The sequence below is a fragment of the Aptenodytes patagonicus genome, chromosome 20 (assembly GCF_965638725.1).
Source record: "Aptenodytes patagonicus chromosome 20, bAptPat1.pri.cur, whole genome shotgun sequence".
Lineage (NCBI taxonomy): Eukaryota > Metazoa > Chordata > Aves > Sphenisciformes > Spheniscidae > Aptenodytes > Aptenodytes patagonicus.
In genome coordinates this window covers 4,277,739-4,305,580 of record NC_134968.1, presented here as the reverse complement: position 1 = coordinate 4,305,580, position 27,842 = coordinate 4,277,739, and the positions used below count along the sequence as shown (strand labels likewise).

Genomic DNA, 27,842 nt, shown 5'->3' with positions numbered 1-27,842 from the left:
GCGAGCTGGAAGGTGGGAAGCCAGAGGACCGGCTCTGAAGGAGGTTATAAAAGGCAGGAGCGGGTTGCTGAGCAAAGGGGAGGGTGAAAGGTACCTGCCCACCTCCGTGCAGCCCTGCCAGGACCCGGACACGGTCCTTTGCACGAAGCTCAGAGGATTTTATCCCCGACAGCAGAAGCAGCCCAGCAGGAGTGGGGACCGCTGCCAACCATGCCCCGGAGAGCTGGGCGCAGTGGGGGTTAAGGATGGTGCCCAGCCTACGTCCTGCCCTCCTCCTCCTGCAGGTAAGATGCTTTTAAGTCCTCTTCTCCCAGAAGGGCCCTTCTGCCTTCCTCCCCATGACCCCTCCGCACCCTGCACCGCTTGCTTTCTCCACAATGACTTTTCCATTTCTTTGAAGGAAGAGAAAAGTAAAAGGAGAAACAGCTACACAAAGAGCCCTCGGGAGAATTCCTCCAGTCGAGGCACGGGGGGCTTGGCAAGAGCTCACAATGCCCAAAAACTAGCGGGGAGGGGGCTGGAGTGAGTGAAAGGATCATTAAAGGGGGGGAGACTTGCAGCCAGGTCCTCCCAAGCACAGCCCAGCTCTCCCAGCAGCTCCCCGCCTCGCACCTCCCAGTGAAACCAGCTGCCACCAGTTTCCCTTAGGCTGCTGGGAGGGGGCGGCTGCTCTGGGGGTGTGATGGATGGGGACAACGCAAATGCAATGCCTAATTGTACCCCCCTTAATTGAGTTTCTAAAGAAACCTCTCCTTTTCCCCCCACCCGCAAAGCACAAGACTTTCCTCTCTAAATTGCTCACTGTGGAACTGTAGCCACTGCTAATTTTGCAGCTCTGCACAAAATGCAAATGCTTTGTCAGAAGCAATATTCCTCCTCCCAGAGGGCTCATCAAGAAAGGAAATGTTCCCAGCCAAAAGCATGTTTAAATCCCAAACCCTGGGGAAACGAGGAGACGAAAAGGTTTCCAGTGAAATCTTGAACATTACAAACGTATGTAGGCAGTTGAACAAAACGATCAGGTTTTTGATTAAACCTCTGTGTCAAGAGGGTTAAAAGAAAAAAATTGCCTGGCGCTCTGCAAAATGCTGTCTCAGTGGCCCAGTTGTGACTGCAGAGTTAAAACGGCAGAAAAAGCAGAGGGTCAGCCCTCCCCGTTAGCACCATTGCGGTTCGTACACCGCGGGCTGGTTTCTCACCATGCATCACCGGCGGTAAGAGCAGGGAGGAGTATTTAGCTGCACCTTTGGGATAGGAAAGTTCTCACCTAAGCGATGAGAAGAGCTAATATGCGCCAGGCGACCTCCTTGCCGAGTCGGTGTTGCTTTTAAAAGCTCCTCTTCTGAGCAGCTGCTTTCTCCTATAACTGCACACCCCTAATCCCATTTTATAGGAGCTCTTCTGCGGTTATATTCCCCGGTTCAGGTTTTGTTTGGTTCCAATGTAAGAAATGAAGGTGAGACAGGGCAGGATCTCTTCCCCCCCCAGCCCAGGTCCTCCTTGACCAATATGTGGGGACACTGTTGGCAAAGCCACAGACCTGGTGCAATAGGGGCAGGGTCTCAGATGGGCACAGCCAAGTCAGCATGACAGCTCTCGATAGCTACTGTGTGAGAAAAAAGGGGACAGAAAAAAAGCCCAAAGGTGCTGAGACACAGGTCCCATCCTCTGCCAAACCTCCTCAGGCGCAGGGGTTTCCCTAGCCATCCCTAGGTGTTCCCCAAGGATGGTCTCCTTCTGAAGACGGGAGGCCAAATCCTCAAAAAGCTTCCAGAGTTTGAGAGCAAAACCACTCCTGTATTGGGGCTGGGACCAGGAAGGGGTCACGAAAACCAGCCCAAGCAAAGAGAAGTCTCTCCCAGCTAGCTCCAAAAAGAAACACCCAATCTACAAAACACCCCTTTGCAGTCAAACTACATTTTCTTATAAATATATGCATTCAAAATTCAGACCCTTTTCCAGCACAATCCCAACCCTCTCCTGGGGACAGCATGGGCTAAAGGACCATGAAACTCCAGCCTTTAGTGAGCGCGTCCCTGCAGCCACGCGTACCCACAGCAGCGTCCAGCCTGCGAGTACAGAGACCCGCAGCGGTCCAGCTGTAACGGATAGCTCAGCAGGGGCGAATCTCCCCTGCTTGGGCGAATTTTGCAACCTGCAGATCCCTGGGCTGGCACAGCTACAGTGTTCCCCACGCATCTGGCGAGCAGCTCCAGTTTAGCATTGATTTGTCCACCTTGCCTTCCTGGGTAGACATCCCTCAGGGGGTCGGACAGACAGACCAGGAGACAGGCAGCCAAACTTGCTGCAAAATGCTCTCTGGCACCCTGCAAGTCATTTAAACAAACTAAACAAGTGGTTAAAAAGAAACAGTTCACCTGCAGCTTTGTCAGCAACTGATGACATTTCTGGGGCTGATAAAACTGTTTGCAAAAGCATTTTGTGAAAAAACAGAGTTTGATGCTGGGGGTGGGGTAGTTTCCCCTCTCCCTTGATCAGCTCCAGCAGCAATAAGCCCAAAAACCAGCCCCCTACCCCTTTGCTGCTCAAATCCTTGCATAAGACGCGGAGCTGCAGTAGCAGGACACGCTGACCCTGGGGATCTCTTCCAGTCCTCGCTTTCCTTAAAAGCCGGAGTTGATTCAGTGTGTATGAAATCATCTCCGTGGTTTCGCATCTCCAGTGAAGAAGTGAATGGAAATGGCACAGCCTGTTCCCAGAATAGCTGCTCTATTGCCATAGGATGAACACATAGAAACACGATGAGAATAGCCTGCACAGCCGGCTCAACCCTGCCCTGAAATATAGCTCTGCTCACCAGAAATCCTGCACAGGGCTGGCTCAGAAGTTTGTTGTGAGCGACAAGCTCAAGCTGAGGTCCGAGTCCACAGCATTTAGAGAGGCTGCATCTGTGGTTCTATCTTGGAGAACAGTATTTGGACCCAAAGGAAAGCACAAAATCATTAGCATGGGGTTCCCTCAACAAACAGAGCCCAGGAGCCGTTGTCCAATGCTTGAGAGCTGTCACTCATGAGCGGGTGGCTCTTTCTGAAGATGGTATAATATACCCAGAAGCCCATCTGTTGTTTCTCCTTTTTACCCCGACTGTATTTTGAGCTAATAGAAGAGACCCTCCTTCTCTGCAGTGTCCTGCTTTATTAATGAGTCACCCACCCAGAAGCAATCGCCTCCGTTCCGATGGCAGAGGGCAAAAGGTGTTGGCCTTTTGCAGATCATAGTCCCTCTTCCACCCTGAAATCCTGTACTATTCGCCCTGGAAAGGCAATGGCAGATGTAGCTTTGGTGTGGCCAAGCTTTCCCTAGGTGCGAATGCAGAAAAACTGGAGGAAAATGATAGGTGAATTAAATGGTGGATGTCCAGCCCAGGGTATGACCCTAAAAAGGTGATGGGTGAAGGAGGCTTGGGGCAGCCGAGATGTGAGTCTTGGGAGGCAGCTGGGGAAAACAAATCTCCAAGCCCAAAATGAAAATATCTGTGAATGCACACAGGTCCCACGTGTACAATCTGCAGGAGAGTTTAATACAACCACCTTAGAAAAACAGCCGTCTCGTGTGCTTGTGTCCATCACTCCAACTCTTCTTTAGCAGCCTTTGCTCTGGCAAATCCAGATGCTGTAGGAGCTGCTTTGATTCACGCGGTGTCCGCTTCCCCAGCTTGTTTGTGCCTTTAGCTTCCTCTATGCGAATGCCATTATTCTTTTTTTCACCTGTCCCCAAAAGTCCGTGCCCCTTTTGATAGATAAATGAAGTCAGAATTATTTATGGCAAGCGAGAGAGACCAGAGCTTAATCCAGGAAAACCTTTAATTGCTCATAAATCAGGTTTTACAAGGCATTCATTTAGCCCTGATTGATATTCTTTTGTTAGGGTCTGCATCCAGCACACTCAGAGGGAGACTCCAAACAGAATAAATGCTCACACCAAAGCCTCTGTCTACACAATGACAGGGGCTGGCCCTCTGATATGGCTAAATTCATAAATTCACAGATTTTAATGCCAGATGGAGGCATTCTTGCTGCCTGCTCTTCCCCCCGAGTAACGTCAGCCACAGAAAATCCCCCTGTGGTTCTTGCTTTGAGCCTCGGTCTGCTGCCTGCGCTTTGCCTTGATGCCTTGATGCTAGCAGGGCTTCTGATGTGGCTTTGCACGAAAGCAAGTGAAGGAGCACCGGGGTGCTCGTTAATAAAGTGGGGGTCTCGGAGAAACCTTGAACTCAGGGGGTGGGAAAGCAGGTCACTGTCAGGGCTAAGGCAAGGGGTTGGAGAGGGGGTCTTTTACGGGCCACATGCTCCCTGGGTGTTTCATTCGAGACTTGGACTGGGGATGGGACTTTTCCAAGTGAGAGCCCTCAAGGTGGAGGTGGTAAGAAGCTCACCAGCTGCAGAAGATGGTGCCTGGAAGTCAGAGGAGACAAGGGTAAGGAGATCCCCCACAGCGGAGTGAAGGCAGGGGACAGGGAGGGCTGGGCAGCAGGGGCTGGAGGCACCGTGGCCACCTCCAAGCACATTTGAGGGGGCAGCTCTTTCGGTCAGGCTTTTCAAGGCCATCTCCAGCATATGGCTGCGGTGTTGGCAAGATGTGCTGCTCCCTGCCCTCCCTTCCCGCACCGCTGATGTTGCTCTGCCGTCCGAGGTTGGCATCCAGCTCCTTTAACTCTCGCTGTATTTAACACCCAAAGTCTGGCACCTTTTCCTGCAGGCTCAGGGCTAAGAGCAGGCTCGATCCCAGCCTGACACCCTGGGGAACCTCAGCAAAGGTCCAGGACAGAGAGACTGTGCTCAGCCCTTCCCCTGCCCGTGTGTCCTAGGAGGGCTTTCTTCTTCCACATCAAGTGTCTCAGGGGGCAGCAAGCCCAGCCAAGCTGGGGAGCAGAACCAAGAGGTGAGAAAGGTCCCTACAGCAAGGACATCTCCAGGGTGGCTGGTGCTGACCCAGGGGGGTCTCAGTGGCCATCACCATCCATCAGTCCCGCTGACCTCTCCAGCTTTGTGCAAAGCCACTGGCTCGAACTGCTTCATCCTGCTAATCGCTCCGCTCTCCAATTACAGCCCTGTAGGCAGTGGAAAACCCAAGCCCCATCTTAGATTGCTAATTAGGGACAAGCCATCTATCTCGCTGCTCAGAGCTGTCAGCCCTTCCTGCCACGCAGATCCAATCTTGTTTGAGGCAATAAGATATCAAGGGGGGACAAGTCTGTCTCTGGGTAGTACAGGGCAGGGGGGTTGATGTTTGACTCAGATGTGAATATATTAATTAATATCTGTGGATTGCTTTGGAGAGGGAAAGCACTGCAGGGGGACATTAATTCCTAATTGTTATTAATTGAATTTTGCTGCTAGGTCAGTGGCAGGTCAGAGAGATTGATGCCGTGTGTTTGTGTGTGTGTGTGTGTAATTTTGCTGCTCACACCCATACCAGCAGTGAGACCCCCCAGCCTCCTCGTGCTGAAGAGCTGACACCATCTCAGCCCGCTGCGCTGCATCTCCCGGCCCAGGGGACCGGCCACCCCGTGCCCCTTGTGGGCTCCAAAAAACTCATTGGATCATGGCATCGCATCAGGGCACAGCGGTGGGTCCGGATAGAAGCAGCCTGCCCCACGTGGTGCAGCACAGCCTGAGCGACTTTAGGCAAGCGGTACTCAGTACCTCAGTTTCCCTTCTGGGACATCCTTGACTCGGTGGGTGGTGGGACACTGACTGCAGCTGGTGTTTGCCGTGTATGGGATGCAGTAAACACTGGAGCAGCGTCAGGTTTTGGTGTCTGAGCCGTGCCGTGAGGACTGGTGGGGGCCGGCTGATCCCTCTGCAGAAAATGTGGGGGCGAAAGGAAGGAGCGTGCTGCTCCGTGAGGTCCGAGGCTAACCCTGCGCCATCGGCATCTGCTGCGATGCCTCCCAATGTGTAAAATGGAGACATTAGCAGAGCCTGGAAGGGAGCTGGGTGGATGCTGAGGCGACAGCAATGGAGCCATTGGTGGCTCCTGATGGAGGAGAAGCTGCTGCCAGTGTGGGGCCTCATGGGGCCCGTGCAGCTCCCAGCAGAACCATCATCCCCATGGGAGCAACTTCCCGGCTGACTGGGACCTCCGTGCGAAGCGGCTGTTTCTAGAAAAGCAGATTGTTTTTCTTTCCCCATGCAGCTGAACGCTCAGCTGAACCTCTCTGGGATTTTGGCAATCTGAGAGAGGTCGCAGAGGTGTTCTTCGCTGCAGAGCACGATTTGCCGTAGCCTATGTCAAAGCAGGGCCGGAAAGGCAGAGGGACACAGCCCATCTCTGGCCTGAGCATGACCCACCGCCGTTTCGGGGCTGTTGAGGTATGCTTGGCTCCAACCCGGCCAGGCTGGGACCTGCTGGGCACCATGTGGCATCTTACGGCAGCAATGCCCTGGCAGGCGAAGCTCTTCAAGGACAGAGCTTTGACCTAGTCTCTCTGCAAAGCCTGGGGAGGGGTTAAAGTAACCCTCGCAGGACAAAACATGGAAGAGAGACCGCCTGTCAGGGTACCAGATCGGGATGCTTTTGGCTTGTGCAAATCCACCTGGAGCTGCCGCCTTCCCCAGCTTATCCCCCTCGAGCTGGGGCTGACAGGAGCGGGAAAAAACCTCTGCCTGTTGAGAGCATTGGCCACATTGCAGTGAGACAAGACTCAGAGCCTGGTAAAAAAGCTGTTAGGGTTTGTTGTGTTTGGGGGAAACTTTTTTTTCCTTCTTTCTTCCTTCTGTAGCGGTTTCAGCTCATTTACAAAGCCTGCAAAGAGCCAGAGACTGCACTCCATCCATACACACCTCTAGCTGTAGTTTGGTCCATGTTGCTGCTCAGTGCCAAGACCTCTCCCTGTGTCTGGAAGGAGAACGGGCACTGCCAAGCTGGGGCAGGCTGCAATTAGGAGAAACACATCCAATTAACACTTGAGAGCCTGTTCAGGTAGGCAAACCATCCCGGCCCCTTTTGGGAGGAACTCTTTTGTCCCAGCTGCCCGTACAAAGAGCCACCAGGTCCGGCGGGCACCAGCTGCGGGCATCAACAGAGAGGGGAGCTGACCCCACAACACCCCACTTAGCCCATTTCTGGAGTTTGGGTGGTCTCAGCCTTTGGCAAAGAGACCCAGGAGGTGCCCGGCTCCTGCAGGACCTGCACAATGGGAGCCCCACGCAGCACCCGCTCTCAGGGCAGGGTTTAGCTGCCGGATCCCCTGTGCCATCTGGAGTAGTCATAACAAGGAAGCTATACTCAGCTCCATTTATACGTCTGCCTGACATCTCTCTCGCTGTCAAAACCAGCTTCCCAAGGCAGTAAATAGTTGTTTGGAAAAGAGCAAGTGGGTGCTGAGCTTGCCTCCGTGTCTGAATAAATCCTGCTGCTGCTTTGGTAAGGCGCAGGGGATTGCTGGGTGTGCCAGCAAGAGCAGCCAGTGTTTATATGGCTAAAGGGCAAGCAGAGGATCATGTCCTCCCTAGCCAGAGCAGTTTTGAAGGTAAATTGCACTCGAGAAGGGAGGTCAGGCACTAGGGACCAGCCTAGCTGGTGGGGAAGACAGAGGTTGTTGTTCATTGTATTGGCTCAGCACAGGACGGTGTCCGAGCCCACCGCCCTGGGGAGCTGGGAGCTTGTATGGAAGCAGAGGAGACTGCAGCCTTTCCTGCCTCCAGGCTCAGGTTTGAGTTTCCCAAGGGATCTGCATGTGCTTGTATTTCGGGGCACGGCTCTGTCGTTCAATCAGTCAGCAGTGAGCTTTCCTCCAAGGGGTTTGGTCAGTCCTTGCAGGGCAGGCTTGGGGTGAGGGAAGTGGAGTTATGCCTCATCCATCGTCAGCATCTGTCCCCTGAGCAGAGGGGATCAGCCCGTGTCACCATGTCACCCTCTCTGAGCTGGAGGAGAAAATGGGCAGCTGCTCTGGTAGAAACCTGTGTGTTTTGCAAAACAGCAGGTTCCCTCCTTGCCCCATCTGCCTCCCTGGTGAGCCTTGGGTCAGCACCATCCCTCTGCCGTCTTCCACTTGCAATTGCCTTTCTCAGTTTTAGTGTCCCCAAACTCCTGCAAAGACACCATAATTCAGAAGTAGCTTTTCCAAAATAGTTCCCCATGTAGATGGAGTCGATGGTTTTCACTTCCAGAGGAGCTGCAGAGCCGCCCGGGGGCTGCTCTGGAGAAAGGATGGGATAGATCCTGGTCAATGCTTCCCAATGCAATGGGAATGGCAGTGCCTGCAGACAAGCCCTTCTCCTTGAGAAAAGGCTTTAGCCAGACCCGGTTGACTGTGGATCAGATCTCCTTAAGGACGTGTATTAACATCTTCCCGCTGACAGCTTACAAGGCTGCGATTTTAATAAGGTATTGAAAATCTGAGCGTGGTGTCAGGCTTATCATGTTTCCCCCGTCTGCTCTCAGGATGCAAAGATGCTAAAACTAAAAGTGTTGATTAAACTGCTAAATAGCAGAAGCTCCATGGCCTGGCAGGGGCTGTGCAGGGCTGCAGTATGGTTTGCCGAGGGGGATATTTGGGGCAGGAGAGGATCGGTGGGTGGGAAACAGAACAGAGAGCGTCAGTCTCGCAGCACCAGGCTGGATAAGCCCAGCTCCTCTGGGCTAGGAAACCTGTCCTGCAAATGGGTACATGTCCATCGTGCAGCTTTGGGGGTGGCATCCACCAAGACGTGGACAAGCTCAGATCTGACCCACCTGCTGCCACGTCCAAGGAGGGATCGGGGGCTGGGGAAGCAGCATATTGCACATATAACCCTGCCTGTGGTCTGCTCTCTCCCCGTGCAGGCATTTCTCCTCTGGGATAGCCCAGTTGCAGCCTCCATCCAAGAGCAGTACTGCGAGAGCCTGCCGCCTGTCACAAACCACACGGGTGAGTGCCCTGCATCCCCAGCCCACCCTAGGCATCCCCAGGGGACCCTGCTGGCAGGGATGGCTGGAAGAGGGGGTAGGGGGTGTCTCCAGGCTGATCTGCAGCTGCCCAGCTCCTTTTTGGGGGGAGGTGGGATGTGCTGAGGCTGTGTTGCAGCCCCATGCTGGCTGCTGCAGCAGCCTCTTTGCAGGGTAACAGTTGAGGCAGGTAGAAGATGCAGAGCTCAGGAGAGCTAAAAATAGAGAAAATAAATGTCTGTTGGGCTGGGCTCGAGGGGGAGGTGGGCAAAGAGACATCTGCCCTGCCCCTGCTCCCACACTGCCCGTTTTCTGCCATGCCCAGGGACACCAGGACCTTTGTCCCCTATGTCCATCCCCCTCTGCCATCCCCCTGCCCAGGGGTGACAACTGGAGGTTGTGACTTTCTGCAGACACCACATCACCAGTGCAGTGTGACCACCATTTGCTCAGGGCTCAGCCACGCTCTGTGCCCCAGCACTCCTAGATGTGTGCCACTGAGCACTTCGGGATGCCACCAGCCACGAGGAGCTTCTGGGGACGTGGCCATGGCCAGGGCTGGCTCAGCAGAGCTGGGTGACACCAGCAGGGTCATGGGCAGCTCACTCCTACTCAACACCCGTACATGGGTTTGCATCCAACCAGGTCAGGCCCAAGATGTGTTTGTGCCAAAACTGGCTTTTAGCCTATATTCAAAGCGTGACTTGGATGTCACCTCAGCAGTGACAGGTCTGGTTCAGTGACAGGTTTTGGGGGAGGAAAGGTGGCTGAGGGAGGGGAGAGGAGAGGAGCTCACAGGGACAAAGAGAAAAGTCCTCCCCAGCTCAGGGATGCTGCAGAGTTCATTTTCCCATGATTGAATGAAGACCAGAGCAGGCACCAAGCAATTGCCTGACTTGCCCCGGTCCCTGCTGCTCAGAGCAGCTCTCTCCATCAGGGTGACGGATGGCCGCAGAGGCCCAGCACTGATGGATGGCTACCCGCCACCCGGCTCCCATTAACAGCAGCATTAAAAACTCCTTCTTAAAAAAATTACAGCTTGGCACTAGCTGATTCAGTGCCTGGCTGAGCCCAGGCCACCAACGGCCCTGCAAGGAGCATCCCCAGAGCATCCCCAGCCCAAGAAATGGAGGCAGAAAGCCGAGGGAGAGCAAGGCTGCCAGTGGAAATGGAAATGCCTGTGTGTCTCTGGCCTGGATACAGTGCAGACAAGAAACCTGGTCATCACTCATGTGCTTTGCTCCCTGAAGGTTTCATCACTCTGCTCAGCAAGGTGGTTGTCCTTGGCCATGTTAGGCTGTGATAAATTCCATTTGTTTTCTTCTTACTCACCTCACCTGGTGCAACATGTGCCCAGCTCTGTGGGCTCTGACCCACAGAAGCACCAGCCAAGCACCGCAGGGCCCTCTTGCGATACCCGGACCAGCTGGTGGCACGACCCAGGGCAGCAGGCAAGTCCCAGAGCCTCCTCGTGCCCAGTGTCATGGCCTTTGCCACCCACCGCTGGAACCTCCTGAGCGTAGGGGAGAGGGCAGAGAGGGGGGAGAATTTCTGCTATGGCTTTGCTGATGGATATGCCCTGCAATCGCCGCCACCCTCAAGCGGTGAGTGCTGCTTTCTGCAAGGATTGGGCTTTGCTCAGTAGGGATTCATTAGCGTGAATCCAAGCAGGATTTAGTGTACCTCAGTGCCCATCACCCTGGGACAGGGGAGCACAACTTGTCAGTTTTCAGATTTGCAAAATCTCCAGCACATCCACGCATCCGACCTGTCATCCCTAAGACTCATTAATTTGGGATGGGGCTGGTGCATGTGAGAGCCGCTTCCAGCTTGAGGAGGGGGCTTAGAACAAGAGGTAGGGATGAAACTAATTGTCTTATATCTTCTGCTTGGTAAGTGGAGCTCAGCGCCAGCCCTCATCCTTAGGGTCCATTTAAGCCCTGCCTGATTCAGGCAGCGATTCCTAGGGAGGGATATTTACAAAACTGGAAACTTTGTTTTGAGGCTATTTAACATGGAGAGTTGTTAGGATGATGATAACGAGAATTGCAGCAAGGCCGTAAGATTTAATTTGTTAATGTCTGCATAACCCTTGGGAAATGGCACATGCCGATAACACGAGCCCAGTGGTCCTCCAGCACGCGGCTCGGCAGGGCATCAGTTGGATGCACAGAGGGGCCCTGCCTCGTGCCTGTGTGCAGCATCCCTCCTCTGAAAAATAGCCCAGCGTGGGCTCTCCTCCTCTCTCAGGTCACCGGTCCCTTCATTGTTTAATCTCGTACTTTTTAATGAGGATGCATGGCTGAACAGTGATATCACCAGGGTGCCAGCGCTCTCCAAGGTGCATGCACCAAGCTGGAAAGATCTCTGCTCACAGCAGTGTGGTGGAGACAGACCCAGGGTGATGCTCACCAGGCTCGTGGAGTGCAGGTGTTGCAAGCAAACCCTCATCCCAGGAAGAGGAGCAGCTGAGTCCCACAGAGCTCCCTTGTCCTGCCCTCTTATCAGCATTGATTTACCTGTCTCCCTCTAAGCACCCTGTCCCCAACGCAGGGCGATGTCCCTTGGCATTCAGGCTCTCTGCACGGGTGTGATGGTCCAACCTGATATTTTAGGTATCCGTCAAAAATACTTCTCGGTGAGCCCCTGATTCTGGCCAGTGCTGGGACACATGGGCATCCACACACAATTGGCCACCCCATCAGAAAGGCTGCTTTCCTCAGTAGCAGTGAATATTTTCTCCTCCAGGCAGAAACCATATCAGGCTGGACTTGAGGTCAATGTCATGCACTAGGAAAGTCAGGTTGGCTGCACCCCCAAACATCTGGAAGCCAAGAAATTCCCAGATTAGGCTTGAAAAGGAATGCAGCGAAGATCAGCATCCCTTGTCCATGGTGCCTGTCCCAAGGGCTCCCAGCCTACAGATTGCCTCGGGCCGCGAATTTGTCTTCCTGATGATTTCAGCTACCCGGGGCCTGTGCCCAGCTGCTTCCCACCTTGCCCTGCCACGAAGCCTGCCGGGGGGGCACAAGGTCATTTCACCCATCAGGGCGAAGCATCCCCCTGCAGCTCCGCTTCCCATCGTGGCACTTCCCTGGGGAAGGAAGGGGGAATCTGAGCAGATGGGAAAGCCTCTTCCTAATTAATAGATGAGGTTTTTCCAAAGCAGCCCAGCAGAAAGCACTCGAGCAGAGCGAGCTTGGAGCACTCGCAGCGTCGTTTTGCCGTTTGTAGCATTCAAACTTGGATCAGCCCAAGGAGCTGGCACCCAATTGCTAATAGCCCTGGCCGGTCCTGACTGCACGATTCACTCCTTTAAGCCATTAAACTGTTATCATAACAAATTGTTATCCTCAATCCCTGTGTGTGCTCAGGAGAGAGAGGGAAGCACAGCTGATTCCTTCCCAGGGAAGAAATGTTTCCTACCACTGCAAGTTCACCTAAAGCAAAGGAAAATGATACCAATGCTAGGCAGAACTGAATAGAAAAGTCTTTTTTTTTAACTGGAGGTTTTTTCAAGGAAGGGAAGGGAGCGTAGCTTTGCATTTAAATAAAGCAAATCAAGTTGGTCCAGATATAGCAAAAACCTGTGGCTGAGAAGCACAGGAGAGCAGGGAGCGATGAGAGCATTTCCTTCGCAGGCACTTTATCAGACAGATTTGGAAACACGTTTCGCAGTGGGTGACAGTTTGACCAAGAGAATTTCCACCCCCTCCTGCTCAGCTCCCCAAACCACTGATGCTGCTCCAGGAGTCCCTTCTCGTGCCGCTGCTGTTTCATTCATTCACTGACTCCCCTGGGGAGAGACTGGAATTTAAATTCATAAAGGTCAATTTAACAACATCAGCACCTCTTTTCCTTTCAGCCTCGTTGGCATCTCTCCCACCAAGGCAGAAATACTAATAAAGGAGCTGAGCAGAGGCTAAAGAGGCAGCAATGAGTCCTGGCAGGGACTTAGCACCGAGCGAGAGCAGTGATACTGGGGCAGGTTTGGGAACCAAAAATTGTGAACTCACCGACATGGAAAATCATACTGTTTTAAGTATATACTAGTATCGATAAAGCCATTCTGCTCCATCATCTAGGAAACAGGGATGTCAATAGAAACTTGCTTATATTCATAGATTTTATTGTAGTGGAGGAGGGAGGAAGGTGATGAGGTTTTCTGGTAGGAAACAGTGTCCTGGCACATCTCAGCGTGAGTGGCAGCTACAGCAGTTAAACTGTACTTTGGACTGGATGTAGTAAAATCGTTGCCAGCTACTCTGTTCAGTTGTAGCCACGCTAGAAGTCTTTGCTAGGAAAACTCTGCCAGCGAGGGATTATGCTTCTTTGCTCACCCACCAGCAAAGCCCAGCCAATACCAGGGAATAAACCACTTGCTGCTACCCTTGGTAATAACACGACTCCAACCACTCTACGGGTCATACCAGGAGAACAAGATATGCCCCAAACCCAACCCACTACATTATATATTCAATAAATATATATGCTCCACAGAAGCTGTACATGGATCAGTCTTAAGTGACGATGTTGAGCAGATGCATCGAATACCAATGGCAGAAGCTAGGTTTGGTGCCTCCTATTTATTCTCCTCCAGAATAGCAGCAAAAACCCAAGGGGACAGTCAATGATGGTGAATAGCAACAAGCCGAAAATTCATTACAAAGACACTTTGCTATCATAACGCTTAATTAGCCTGTGTAATTATTTTACGTTGAGGATCATGGAACTTGAATGCTTGGGAGGATTGCTGGGGATTTTTTAAGGACTGGACTCTTACAAAGATAAATAGAAACACCCAACACCACTGAAAGCAGTGCTGGAGGTAGGGTGTGAGCAAGGATCTAAGTATTTTGAGACAACCACAGTTGCTCCCAGCCATATTGAGTACCCAACCCTGACTCATAGGGAAGGCAAGCAGCTCCACCACCCCAATTTCAACCCTGTTTTAACATAAATTGTCTCCCAGTACCATTTCCCTCAATGCCTCAAGGTGTTACTCAAGCATTTAGCACCTGAGTGGCTCTGCAGCTGGGATCGAGCCACCCCTCCTTGGCACATCAGTGCCTTGAAATAAGAGCATCCCCCCCAAAGGCCCTTGCTTTGGGGCAATAAGGTGTGAAATGGCTCCTTCTGCTCCACCAGTGTGGTGGAGCTGCCTGGGAGGGACAAACGACCTTCTGCGTGCTGGCTGCAGTGAGTATATTTTGATTAGATGTGGAGATGAGGCCCTGATTACCAAACGCAAATGCTGCAGCAGGGACACCGTCAAGGAGCCAGAGGCTTCAGCCTGCTCAAGAGGCAGTAGCAGCAATGCAGTCGCCAAGGACATCAGGGATGGACAGAGATAACTGTGGTTGAGTAAGAGCTCAGGACAGGTAGAGATATGAGCTAACGCCTTTCAGCTGTTACTCATCCTCCTGAGACACCTTAGATAAATAACCCCATCACTCCCAACCACAGGAATGAGCCTGTGATTCAGATTTCCATTGTCTCTCCTGACCCCTTTGCATTGCATGGGAGAGGCTTCGCCCTTCGAGCAGCCGTAGTGTCACTGGGGGCACAGCAGCAAGCTAGGATGCTGCGCTGGTGCATAGCTTTGCCCAGTGTGAGATGACGACGTGTTTACCAGCACGGTTATATCAGCACAACCTTTGCTTTAGTCCTCTTCATACCATCCTAGCAATGGTTTGATGGTACAATAACACCTCAGACCTCCTGGCACCAGCTCAAGAGCACCGTGGCCACACATCGGGTGGTGCTGGCCCAGGATAAACATGCTCCATCCTCTTCAAATTTGCTCAAAATCTTTTGGCAGATTAGCTGGGCCTGGAGAGCTTTACCCTGCCAGGATTCACACAGCTGTGTGGCTTTAGCTTGGAGCCATCTCAGGGGCCTCTGCGAGTGGCGGAAGCAGGCTGGAGAAGGATGTTTCATATAAACGGGAGGAATATTGCTATAGTTATCCTGAGACAGTTATTGTGATACAGTTGTCTCAGTGTAAGTCCCTGGACAGGCACTTTTTTTTTTCAGAAGAAGGGAAATGCTTTATATTGCTTCAAAGCAGCACAACCCAAAGGAAATAGGGTGAGAAGGGATTTGAGTGACTTCCCCCATGCCACATTCCCCGTCTCAAAGCAGGACCAGCTCCTTCCTACCCCAAATGCTATGTTTCTGTGTGGGAGGGAGCCAAATCAGGGGGATTGGGTGCAGGTAGGAAATTCATTGGCCTTTCTTGCTGTAAAGCTACAAAGACTAAAACTGTCTGTGTAGCCAGCGGTGCTGAGAAAGCTGGAGCAGACATCTGCAGAACCTGGGAGAATAATCCCCCTGCAAATACGGATGGGCCACAAAGCAGATATGAAAGCATTTAGCACTGACACATATAATTTCCATGCTAAACAGTGCTCTAAATGCTGGGAGCCGTGTGCCACTGGGGAGCAGCTGGAGCAGACGGTCCTGCTGGGCAAACATCACAGCAGCCCTCACAGCATTCTTCACCTTTGCTGTTTTACTTAACCCTTCCGCAGCAGGAGATTTTTTTTCTTCTCTATATGCCAGAGAGAGCAGAAAAAACAGCATCTGCTTTCTGCAGCTTTTCTTCATCAAGCATTTCTCAGTGTGAGCCCGGGAAAAAATATTACAGCCACCCACTGGATTAAAAACTGGTGGGACAGACCTCAAAATGCTGCCTACAGCGGTGCTGGGGTGAAGCCTGCTGTGCACAGGGTGAAGTCCCAGGAGCCTCCTACAGCCTAGCTGAGCATGACCTCTGCTCACCCGACTGCAGCCCCCAAGCCCGAATGTCACCCCACACCACAACCCCGACCCACGGGATGAGGAGGGGGCTGAGCTCCTGGTGATGCTGCTCCACCTTCACCCCGCATCCCTGCCATGGTGGGACTGCAAGACCCATCCACTTTGTTTGTCACCTGGTGGGTGTCCATAGCGCTTTAATGGGAGTGCCAAGCAGCATTAAATCAAGTGCCTTGGAGAAATGTGGAGATATTAAATCCAGACTTGAGCGGACGTATAACAGAACGATGCCACCTTTGCCTGACCACATCATTTCCATGAATCTATCTTGGGTTTGGTTATTAATGGCATCGCTGTGGTTTTGTTTTACTGATGGAGAGTACCGTTGCCGCTGCTCTCTGGCTCCGCTGACTTTTAATTACTGAGTCTTCCTGCTTGTCCTCCCTGAGCACTCTGCATCTGTGCCCCAGCACAGCCCCTGGGATGGAGGAGGGAAACTGAGGCATGAGGGGATGAGGAGAAAATGGAGTTTGTGCTCAGCCCCACCAGTCACAGGGAGGGTTTTCGACGACTGCATGAGCTGCTCTGGGCATTAGCACTGTGCAAGCCCCATTTTTCTGTGCTGGGTTATTCCAAGTGAAGCTTTTCCTATTCCAGATATTCAAGCAGCTTCTCACCTGGGTGGATTCCCAGGTGGCTAACGGAGAGCACTTGCAATTTAACTTTGTCCTTAGTTGAAGCAATTACCGGTTGTCTTTTCTCTACCTGGATGAATATTATCATAAAATTTTAAACAGGGACTTCGTTTGCTGTGACCCTCTATTTCTCTGTCAAATTTGGGTCAAAACAACTAAGGAGCTCAACAAATGCTAATGGCTGCAGATAAGCACAGACATGCACACACCACGTGATTAAATGCACCTTGTTTCCTAAGAAATACAGGCTTAAAACAGTTAACTTAAAGTGAAGGTTGCCGCAGCAACCATACACATTAGCAAAGCTAAAAGCAAAGGTCACCGTTAAAATTAATTTCTCACTACAAGCTATGGAAGGCAGAAGGTAACGCTCACCACGCTCTGATGCGTCCCCAGCTCACATGTTTGGAATGCAAGGGAAAATTGCAATGATGTTTGAAGAAAACCTTTTCTTTGCACTGAAAATTTGCTCTGAGAACATCCCAAGAAACCAAGGAAGCAATTTTTCAGATAATCAATGAAAACAAATATTCCCTCATTAAGACCTTCATCATATTAATAACACAGTATTTTGCTTTTTTTGTTCGGTCACTCTTTAGCCAGATCTATCCATAGGAAGTTTCAGGAAAGGCATTCAAGTAACAACCATCGAGTCCGGGTGGAGAGGAAACGCTGTGTTCTGGCACCCAGAGAGCTGTGAATTGGGGTGTTTTGTCTTAGGAAATGGCAATGCCTGTCTCTGCGCCGGCAGCGCAAACATCTCTGGTACCCAGGAGTGGTTTGCACTGAACTCTGCCCCTTCCAGGGCCTGCTGCCCATCCATCTGCTGCCTGTCAAGGATTGTATTACATGGTTATTACAGCCGTTGTGCTTCCTACCTCACTTTGAGATGTAGCTAGGACATATTTAGCCACAGTACATGTTGTTCTAAATATACACAAATTATACATAAAAAGCCTGCAATCTGGCCTACCTAATGCCTACGTTAGCACACTTGTGTAGCTGGGAAAAGCACACAAGTCCTGCTTGAAATCTGAAATAGCAGCAGCAGACTTGGAGTTTTCTTCCCAGGAAAGGCTGGAAGAGACCAGCGGGAACAGCTAGGAAGATCTTACAGCCAGGAGGTGTGAGAGGGTTGGAGGGGCTCTGAGGAGCGTCCCACCAGCACCAGGCTGGAGTCACCACTGGGAAAGAGAAAATCTGGCTTATTGCTGGCTGTTGTGGAGCTGGATGCCAAAGTCATGGTTGCAGAAAGGAGCAGGGCTGGAAGACCAGAGCCAGGGAACCCCAAGCTGACGGGAAGCCAGGTCAGAAAACCAGGCTTGTGCCAGAACTGGGCCTAACTCAGGTGCTCAGACAGGACCAGGGCAATAGTCATGGCCAGGATGGATCAACCAGCCCTTGGGGAGTCTCGGCACAGACCCCGTTTGGTGCCTGCCATGAGGCTCTTCTGGGGGCTGAACTTGCAGCGACCCATTGGCTCAGCCAGGACTGCAGCCCCAGCTTTCCGGGCAAACCTTGACCCTTCAACAGCCTGGAGGTGGCCCATGGTCACCCACAGACCTCCACTAACCCTCTACCCTTTTTCTCCGCAGGTCCCCAGTGCAATGCCTCAGTAGACCTGATCGGCACATGTTGGCCCCGGAGTGCGGTGGGACAGCTGGTAGCTCGCCCTTGCCCCGAATATTTCTATGGCGTGCGGTACAACACCACGAGTAAGACGAGCAGCACTGGTGGGGACATGGTGGACGAGGGATGGGAGACTTCAGAGACCCATGTGCATCAGGGGCTGCGGGGCACGAGTGACAATACATTTGTGGGTACAGAGCTCTTTGGGATGCTCTGTGGGATCCATCAACCAAAAAAGAAAAAAGCCCTCATATCCCAAATTTCAGGGAGGGTGGTTTCACAGCAGCAGCTTTACAAACAGGTCCTCCTGGCCGTGCCCCTGTAAAGGGGGAGAGGGCTGATGTCCCCATCTTGGGGACAGGGAAAGAGGAGTGAGCCTGCCCTGCTGCTGGAGGTGGCACAGAGGTCTGCAACCCCCAGCTGAGCAAGGAGTGGGGGACCTTGCGGCTCATCCCCTCCCAGCACGGGTGACTGCATTGTCACTGCCAATGACATGCTGGGAGCAGGGGATGAAGCGAAGGCACTTGAAAAGTGCCCAAAGCCATTCCTAGCACACAGTTGAGTTTCTGACCACCCAAGTGCTGCTTTTGATGAAAGAAACATCTTGCTTCCTGTAGAAAACATCCATTTTCCCATCCCACACGTTTTGGCAGCAGTGGAAGATGGCATGCATATGGCTCCTACTTTGTGGTGCCTCTCACGCCACTGCAGGAGTCTCTTTGCATTTATCCATACTTGTGCCTGCCTAAGACCCATTCCCATCCCTGTCCCATCCCATCGCCCTGACGAGGCTCACGGTCTCTCCTGTTAATAGCAGAAGCCCAGCATCACCCCAGTGCTGGCATCACCCCACTGCTGACACTAATCAGAGACTGCTCCAGGGCTGTCGTGGCCGTTCCTTCCCAATTAGCCTTCCCGTTTGCCGTCCTTGCTGGGAGGCGACAAAAGCTCCTAATGCAGGGAGAGAAGCGAAAACTTCACGCTTCTGTTGCAGCAGCACTTGCAGGATGGCACGTGATTGCTCAAGCAAACGGCACAGAGGAGGGGAAAAGGAGAGTCGACCTCATGCTGTTCCCACTGCATCTTGGTGGTGGGAGGCGTCAGGGTCCCCCAGTGCCGAGGGGCAGACCGAAAGCCCTTGAGCGGGTCTGAAGTGTTCCAAGGATTTTGGTTCTGCAATTGCAACCCCTTGGTTGTATCTGAGCTGGCTTCAAAGCAAAAGATGCCACTGGCTTGATGCCAGTGACCCCTGCATTAGTGTCATTAGGTCATACCTTTGTGCCCATCCCCATACACCATTAACCCTTCGACGTGCACCCTCTCTTTCAGATAATGGCTACAGGGAGTGCCTCGCTAATGGGAGCTGGGCAGCACGGGTCAACTATTCCCAGTGCCAGGAGATCCTCAGCGAAGAGGTAGGACCTCGGTAGCCCCTTGGCCGGGCTCTTGGCAGGAGGGTGAGGGGACAGACAATGGAGTTTTGAAGGGCAACAGCATCCAGGTCAGGAATGGCCCAAGGGAGCTGGGGGCTGGGCGTGCAGCAGCATCCCAGAGATAAGGTTGCATGAAGCATCTATGACCCTCTTCTTGATTTGCATTTTCATTCCCTGCCAAAAATAAAGCCACGCCTGTTTCCTTCCCTGTTAAAAATCCAAGAGGATTTGCAGTGTGAGGTCTCCTGGCCCCAGGGCTGCTGGGCGCAGATCAGCATGCCCTCCAGCCCCGCCACCCTCGTCCAGCTCCCTCCTGACACAAGCACTCAGTGCAAACCCCATCCCTCCCCACTGACAATGAAATAAAGGAGATGTTTAGGAAGCTGAAAGGGATAAAAAAAAAGGGAGCCAAGAATTACAAGCCCCTGAGTAGGCCAAGCCACCCCTCAGAGCAGAGGAGAAGAGATACAGGCTGTTCATTTGCAGTTGATACCACCTCTGGTATTTAAGATGCTGATATTTCTTGCCAGGAATGGTTTTCTCACTCAGTTAATTGCTAATTCACAGGTTGGATGAGTGCCTAACAGCAGGAGTGATCAATTAATTTAATTACCACTCACACCTTCCTGAGATACCCTGCTCCCTCTGCCCAAATTCATCCCAGCCTCTCAGCTGCCCCCAGGGCAACGGGGAATGAACTGAGACATCAGATGGCATGTTGCTAGTGAGCTTGGCTGAATTACATCAGGATTTCCCCAGACGATGGGTTGGGGATGTCCCAGCGCTGAGCAGGGGTGATGTAGGGGCAGCAACCGTGAGCTGCCCTGGCATGGGTAGGATGTGAGACGCCTGAGCCCTTTGCAGGGCCAGGTTGGTGCCTCTCCTGTCCACATTAGTCCCATCCAACCAGCTGCGTCCCCTTCCAGCCCCGTCTCCACTGTCCTGCACCAGGTGGGCTCCAGCTGCTTTCTGAAAAAGGGCCCAAAATTTGTGGTGCAGCTCTTGGAGGTGATGTGGTGGAGGAAGTGGGTTTGTGGTGGTACCTGGGGCTGCTGCTGACCCCCTCCCCATCTCCCCCCACCAGAAGAAGAGCAAGCTGCACTACCACATTGCTGTCATCATCAACTACCTGGGGCACTGTGTCTCACTGGGGGCGCTCCTCATGGCCTTCGTCCTCTTCATGCGCCTGCGGTGAGTGACCTGACCCACTGCTATGCTCCTGCTGGGGGGATGAGCCCAGGGAGGTCACCCCACAGCCCTTGGGCTGGGGACATACTAGCCCCTGTGTTTTGCCATATCCTCCCCCATGGCTGTTGCTCTCTAGTCTGGAGAGATTATGCCTCTCTCAGGGTTATTTTCCTCCTGCTGCTTTTTTAAAGCACTGGGTTATGGACGTAGAGGGTCCTCCTTGGTGCCTTCCACCTCCTGACCTTGGTCCTGCCCACCTCACCCAGGGCATGGCCCCAGCAGCTCACCCTTGGTGTCCCAGCAAAGACATGCAGCTCCACAAACAGCACTGTCCCCCAGCCCACACGTGGCTGGCCCCCAGACACCCACCATGCTCTGATGGTCCCTTGTCCCCTCTTCTCCAGGAGCATCCGGTGCCTGAGGAACATCATCCACTGGAACCTGATCACAGCCTTCATCCTACGCAACGCCACGTGGTTTGTAGTGCAGCTCACGATGAACCCAGAGGTGCACGAGAGCAACGTGGTAGGTGCAGCTCTGCCAGGCAGCTGGCCTGAGCCTGGCCCCGGGTGGCTGGGGTGTGTGGGGAGCTTGAGGGTCCTAGATATGAGGCCACAAAAGCAGCTTGAGGGCCGAAATAGGGTTGCCTGGTGGTTGGTGAACAACCCAGGCTTATGAGAAACATGGGTTCAATTGCTCTGCTGGGGTCTGTGCTGCTCTGTGCATCAGTTTCACCACTGTAACGCAGAGCTCTGCTCTTCACCCTCCACGTCTCCTCCTAACCCCCTCGGCAGGTCTGGTGCCGCTTGGTCACTGCCGCCTACAATTACTTCCACGTCACCAACTTCTTCTGGATGTTCGGCGAGGGCTGCTACCTGCACACAGCCATCGTGCTCACCTACTCCACGGACAAGCTCCGCAAGTGGATGTTCATCTGCATTGGCTGGTGTAAGTACCAGGATTTCCCCTTCACCCACCAGGTGCCCAGGGTTTTAGTGATGGATGATGCCCACTTCCACCCTCTGCTCCAGCTCTTCTTGCACCCAAATAGCTGCAAAAAGGCTGCCAGGAGCAGAAGGATGGGATTTGCACGGCCATATCATCTCACCCGGTGGTTTGCCCTGTGTGAGAAAATCCCTGTTACAGCATAATTTTGTGGCAACGCTGCATCCCTGAGACTCATCTGTGTGTTCATCTGCAGGTATCCCCTTTCCCATCATCGTCGCCTGGGCCATCGGGAAGCTGTACTACGACAACGAGAAGTGAGCCTGATTGCTCTCATTCCCCATTCTCCTTTCTGTCCCCGTTCCCTGGAGATCAGTTGTGCCAGAGGCTGTGGCAGCCTGGAAGGGCTGAAATGAGGCAGGGTACATGGAAAGGGTGGGAGGAAAAAAAGATCATATCCTTCCATTCTTTCTTTTATCCCAACTTTAGGCTTTCTGCCACACGAGCCCTGCCTGCAGCCGCCTGCCACTGCATTTTTCTTTTCAAAGGGCAAATGAGATTTTTGAAGGGGGAAAAGGCGAGATTAAGCCAGAGCTCCTACAATGTGTTTGCTAAATGGAGCTGGGATTTGATCTACCAGCAGAGATATAAGCTACCACCACCTGAGCCATTTTCACAGAGACTTGCTAATCGAGGACTTAACAGGCACCTGAGAGTTCATCACATAGACTGGGAAGTTAAAGGGAGCCCGTTTAGATGAATGGCAGCTTGTCTTGTTTTTCGGTGCTAGTTTTGCCCCCCGACTTCAGCAGCCCTGTGCTACACACGCAAACACAGCACAAACCCAGCAAGGTGCTCCCAGGACACGGATACACCCGTGCGAGCTCCCGCAGGGTTTGCTGGGGACAGAGCCAACCCAGACCTGTGTGCGTGTAAGGTTGTCCCTGCTCATCCTACAATAACCAGCTCCCACATCCATACAGGGCCCATAAACACCCCCACAAACCCCCAGGCACCTCCATATACCGGGTTCCTGGGGAAGCTATTCCGTAGTAGCTACAGCAGTTTAAGTTGTAGTGCTTTCACCCTATGGATGGTGACTTACAGAGACTGTGCAAGGACAGGAGTAAATCCAGGTCACTCACACTGCAGGCTTGTCCCCGACACCAGATGTCCCTGACACCGTTTGTCCTTGCCTTGCAGGTGCTGGTTTGGGAAACGAGCGGGAGTTTATACCGACTACATTTACCAAGGCCCCATGATCCTGGTGCTTCTGGTAAGAGCAAAGCGACCTTGCTTGCTAAATATAGGGTCCTTCCCGTCTGCAGGTGGGATAAGGCTGTTCCTGAACAGGGTCTCACCCCCTCCTTCAGCACCGCCCCGCTGCAGCTGGCTATGCTGCCCCACAGCAGCAATGCCGCTCGCCCTGCAAGCCCAGCTCCCTGCACCCAAACTGCACCTTGAGCAAATTTGCGCACCTAACCCACAATGAGAAATAGCGTGCACGGATCCTGCTGGCTTGGATGGGCTAGAAAGGGAGCCTGGAGACCTCACTCCGATAGGGATGCTCCCATCGGCAGAGCCCCACGTGCATCAGTAAGTCTCTCCATCCCTGCCCTGGCACTATTTGGGTGCAGGTAGGTGCTTTGCCAAGCATTCACAGCAGCCTGGGGACCTCAACCCCATTCCCTGATCCACATCACTTTGCTCCTGGCCCTTGGCTGAGCAGTGATGCTTGAACCAGGGGTCACATGGACCACAATTTGCTGGGGCTTTGCCGTTTTGGGAAGGGACAACGAGGGGCAGAGGTGGCAAGTCACAAGCAGCAGTGCCAGTGTCCAGCTTGCGTTTGTAGGGGGAAAACTGTGCACAAGGTCCCACAGCTTTTCCTCCCTCCTTGCCCAACGCTGAGAAAACCTGAGAGAGTACTAGTCACTGGCACCAACCAGCCTCGCTGAATAATTGAGCCTGCTTCTTATTTCCCAGCCTGTCAGGTAGCCAGGCCGCTTCTAATTTGTCAGTTGTGCTCAGCTCCCAGTGCTGCCTTCCCGTGCCCTCATTAGCTGTTCGGCAGCCGGGAGAGTGGCCAAGTGGCTCCTTGCCATGATGGCAGCCCCTCTCCCAAAATCCCTTTGGCCGCCTTATATTCCTCCTCTTCCACCAACTTTTTCACCTTCAGCCCTTTCTCTAATGCTTGCCCTTCCTCGCCAATCTCCTGGTGTGCCCTCCTGCCCCGCTCCCTTGAACAAACTCCTAAATCAACCTAATCAATTTAAAAACAATAAATGCAGATGTCCTGTTCCAGTGCATGGATTGCAATAGATCAGGTTCAAGAGGAAACATTCTCATTTCCCCTGGCACGGCCCATTGCCTCTGCTGAGGAAATGGGCGAAAACACTGGGGAGCAGACGTTAAGCCCTCTTCCTTCCAGATCAACTTCATCTTTCTGTTCAACATCGTCCGAATCCTCATGACGAAGCTCCGAGCTTCAACCACGTCGGAGACAATCCAGTACAGGTAAGAGCGTGAGCAACCCTGCAGAAAGCAGACCTAGAAACGGCATTAGCATGATTAGGGGGGATAGGAACAGCCCCATCAGCCAAGTATCAAGGGGATGGGAGCATGGAGAGACATCTAAGAGCACCTAAAATGCTATTTGGAGACACGTGGCCGTTGCATCTGGGGTTGTTGAGAAATCCTGGCCAGTGAGAGCTTTGTGATGGAGAATGTGGATGGCTGGATCTGCCTTTGAAGGGAGCCATCGGGAGCTGAGTCTCTTTGCAAAAGCCGGTTCTGGTGGGACTCCATTAGCTCCCCGGCCTTGGAGCTGCAAATCCTGCTACAGAGATGAGAATTAAATTGCCGCTTGGCAGCAAAGCAAAGGGCAAGGAAGGAGTAATGAATCAATGCCACCCCAAACACCTCCTCATGAAGCTCCAAGGAAAAGGCAATGCTCTTGGCAGCACGAGGCAGGAAGATTTAACCCTTCCCTGCTGCAGAATATTTTGCAGACAACTTAGGAGGTGCATGGTCAGAGCAGCTCTCCAAAGTACCTGGAATAGGAGAAGACACCTTGGTCTTTATCAATGCTTCTCGCTGGATCATTTTCTGGGCAGGAATCAGGGAATCTCACTGTGTGCTGGCTCAAGAGAAGCAGGTTTGGGGTGGAGGGTGACTTTTTCAGCTGAGAATGGAAAAATTTAGATGCTATCATTGGGAAATGCCAGCTTTCCTCATCACGGAGTATTGAGCTGGGATGAATGATTCAGCTTGGGGTGAGCAAAGATGAAGGTTATTGAAATAGGCTGGTTGGCCTCAGTCAGCAATTTTGAGAGACTTTCAGTTTCCCAGTATTTTCCTGATTTTGACAGGGAAGGTTTTTCACCTTTGGGCAGAAGAAAATTTTCATTTCCCAGAAACATTTTGTGGGACAGGAAAACTTGGAGAGTTTGGTAGGTTATAAACTGTGCAGTCCTGCTTAAACCAGGCACAGGACAGCCCTGGAGAGCTCCTGCTCACCTTAGACAATGGCTTTTGGTAAAAAGCTGATGGATCCCCTGCTACTATGGCTGCTCCCCTGGGGAAACTACACAGGTGCATGTGCTGTCCCATGGTTTGCCAGCCTGAGGATGCTCATGTCCTCCGTTATTTCCAGCTCCTCCGTGCCATTTGCCAGTTTGTGTCAGTGGCTGTGGCTCTCCTCCAGGTCAGCGATGCAGCACAGGTCCCAGGCCCCATCCCTGCCCAGCCCAGACCTGCCAGGGATGATGTTTCCTGTTCTCAGTTAATGTTGGAATCTGTCCATTAACAGGATTTTTAAGAAAAAGTGTTGACCTGGCATTGTTCTTGTCCCCTAATCCAAATGAATGAGATGCCAAGCCCTGATCCTTCCTCTTGTATCAGCACTATTACTTTTCACAGACCGCACTTGTAATCTCATCAAGAAAAGATATCAAATTAATTAGCTGAGATAGGTTTTTCATAAACCCATGTTGAAGGGTGTGAATTATTTTACCCTCCTTAATTCCTTTTTAATCGAGCCTTAGATCAGACAAGCAATCATCTCACCCCAGCTCAAGGTCAGGCCTCCACTATCCACTGTCTTTTTCTGGATGGAGAAACCACAGAAGGTGCCCAGTGCTCAAACCAGCCCGGTGACTTGGGGTTCGCATTGGAAAACAGCTCAACTCCGCTCCGTCCTCCCCCGGTCACTGGTTTGCCCAGGCCCAGCCAGACCAGTCCCAGCCATGCTGGTGCTGGGAGTGGGATGGGGAGAGTCCTCGTGCCCAGGGCTGCACTGCAGCAGCTCAGGTCCGTGTTTTCTCCCCAGGAAAGCAGTCAAGGCCACGCTGGTGCTGCTGCCCTTGCTGGGAATCACCTACATGCTGTTCTTTGTCAACCCGGGAGAGGATGAGATCTCCAGGATCGTCTTCATCTACTTCAACTCCTTTCTGGAGTCCTTCCAGGTATGGTCCTCAGCACTAGCTTCCATCCCAGTCCCCCCACCAAGGGATGTGGAGGAGCCCATCCTGGCTGATGCCTCGCCCTGCTTCTGCCCCCTCCCAAAACCAGGCATCCTCAAATGCCAGGGTTGTTCCAAAGCTCCTGAACCTGGGGGTGCCTGCTGACCATAGCTCTGCGGTGACTCTGCTGCTTGTCTCCTTCCAGGGCTTCTTCGTCTCTGTCTTCTACTGCTTCCTGAACAGCGAGGTGAGCACCAGGGGCTGGGCGTGCTCAAGGTGGGGGTCTACACCCTTCCTTGCGAGCAGACGCAAGCTCAGCCTGAGGCTCTGCCCCTGCACAGGGCTTGGAGGGTGCTGGCACCCAATTCTCCAGCTGAAGGCGTTTGCTGATCAGAGTTGGTGCTTTACCTCCAGCTCCAGGCACATCTGCAGCTACAGGTTTTGCCTAGATGGGAACAGCTACTGTCGGTCTCCTCCTTTGGAGGAGGAAAATCCACCCCCGAGAACAGATGCTCTGGGGGCACACCCGTGTGATTTGGTGCAGCAGAAGAGCCAAGGGTCCCCTCCATCCCTGGGAAATCCTTCCCTAGGGTCATCCCCATACACACATGGGTACCCAGCACATGGACGAGGGCACGTCCCGGGCTCTGACCCAAAACACAGGCAGCAGAAAGCAAAGGAGGTGAGAGTAGAGGCCGATCATTTGGGCAGCAGTTTCCTCTGCCTCCTCCCAAATGCTCTTGCACCTTTGCTGGCTCAGGAGGGTTTGCCCCAGACAAGCTTGCTTTGTTACCAAATCATATATAATTGATGCAGGAAGAAAAGGGACTGCTGGTGACCCAGGAGCATATCACACCATGCAATTCATGGTCCTTTATCTCTCGATCCCAGCTGGGCTGGCTGGCGATTTTGGTGTTCACCCAACCACGCCATCTCAGCCGCCTGCAGCCAGTGCCCATCTCCCAGGGCCAACCCACGCTGCAGTCAATGAAAAGGCATTTCTTCACTATTTACCTGCCACACAAAGCACTTGGGCTGTTGTAGGGTGGAATTAATGTTGAAGAAATGCCACTAGCATGAACCAGACAAGCCATAAAACCTCCCCAACTGTTGCTCGCACCTCTCCCAGCCCCTTGCAGCATCCGATGCAGTGTGTAAGATGCTGGCTATTCTCAAAGCCCCCGCTCAGATTTATTTCTCCCTCGTTTCCATTTTGCACTCGGAGGCACCGTCGGTCAGGTTCATCTCTCTTCACAGCTGCAAGGGCTGCATTTCACTGGCATCGCATCAAACGAGGCCGGGTGCCCTGGGAGGCGACACGGGCTCTTGGGACCCTCCCTGCCCCCGGGGAGCTGAGCAGGGTTTCGGTAGCATTTTTGCTTGAAAGACAAGGATGGCTGGTGCCTCTGAACAACTTCAGACATCTGAGTAGTGACTAAATGTCCCCTCCTCTGTCTCACACCCCCAGGTCCGATCAGCTGTACGGAAGCGGTGGCACCGATGGCAGGACAAGCACTCCATCCGTGCCCGCGTGGCTCGGGCCATGTCCATCCCCACCTCTCCGACCCGCGTCAGCTTCCACAGCATCAAGCAGTCCACAGCCGTCTGAGCCGGGAGCAAGCTGCTGTACAAGATGGGGGAGCCGGCATCCCCGCTGCGTGGGACTCCTGACATGGCATAGCACAGGACCCAGGTCCTGCCTGCATCCACCAGTCTCGCAGAGGGCACACAAACTCGCTGCAGCTATGGGAAACCCTACAGAAGCTCCTGTCCCACTTGCTGGGGCAGACTTGTAGGATAGGACAGCTGAGACGCTGCTTTGTCATCTCCCTGGCAGC

General features: G+C 52.8%; 1 protein-coding gene across 2 annotated transcripts; it reads left to right on the top strand.

Moving 5' to 3' along the window:
- CRHR1 (corticotropin releasing hormone receptor 1) lies at positions 1-27,654 on the top strand. Of its 2 annotated transcripts, none has more exons than XM_076356622.1 (13): positions 1-284; positions 8,791-8,875; positions 17,942-18,061; positions 19,305-19,390; positions 20,496-20,599; positions 21,001-21,121; positions 21,391-21,544; positions 21,798-21,858; positions 22,745-22,817; positions 23,973-24,058; positions 25,872-26,007; positions 26,210-26,251; positions 27,473-27,654. In XM_076356622.1, the coding sequence occupies exons 1-13, from the start codon at positions 246-248 to the stop codon at positions 27,611-27,613; spliced, it is 1,248 nt and encodes a 415-aa protein (XP_076212737.1). In that variant the 5' UTR covers positions 1-245; the 3' UTR covers positions 27,614-27,654. The 2 variants fall into 2 exon arrangements, with proteins under 2 accessions (XP_076212737.1, XP_076212736.1); XM_076356621.1 differs by having other exon boundaries at positions 20,493-20,599.
- Positions 27,655-27,842: the final 188 nt, after the last annotated feature.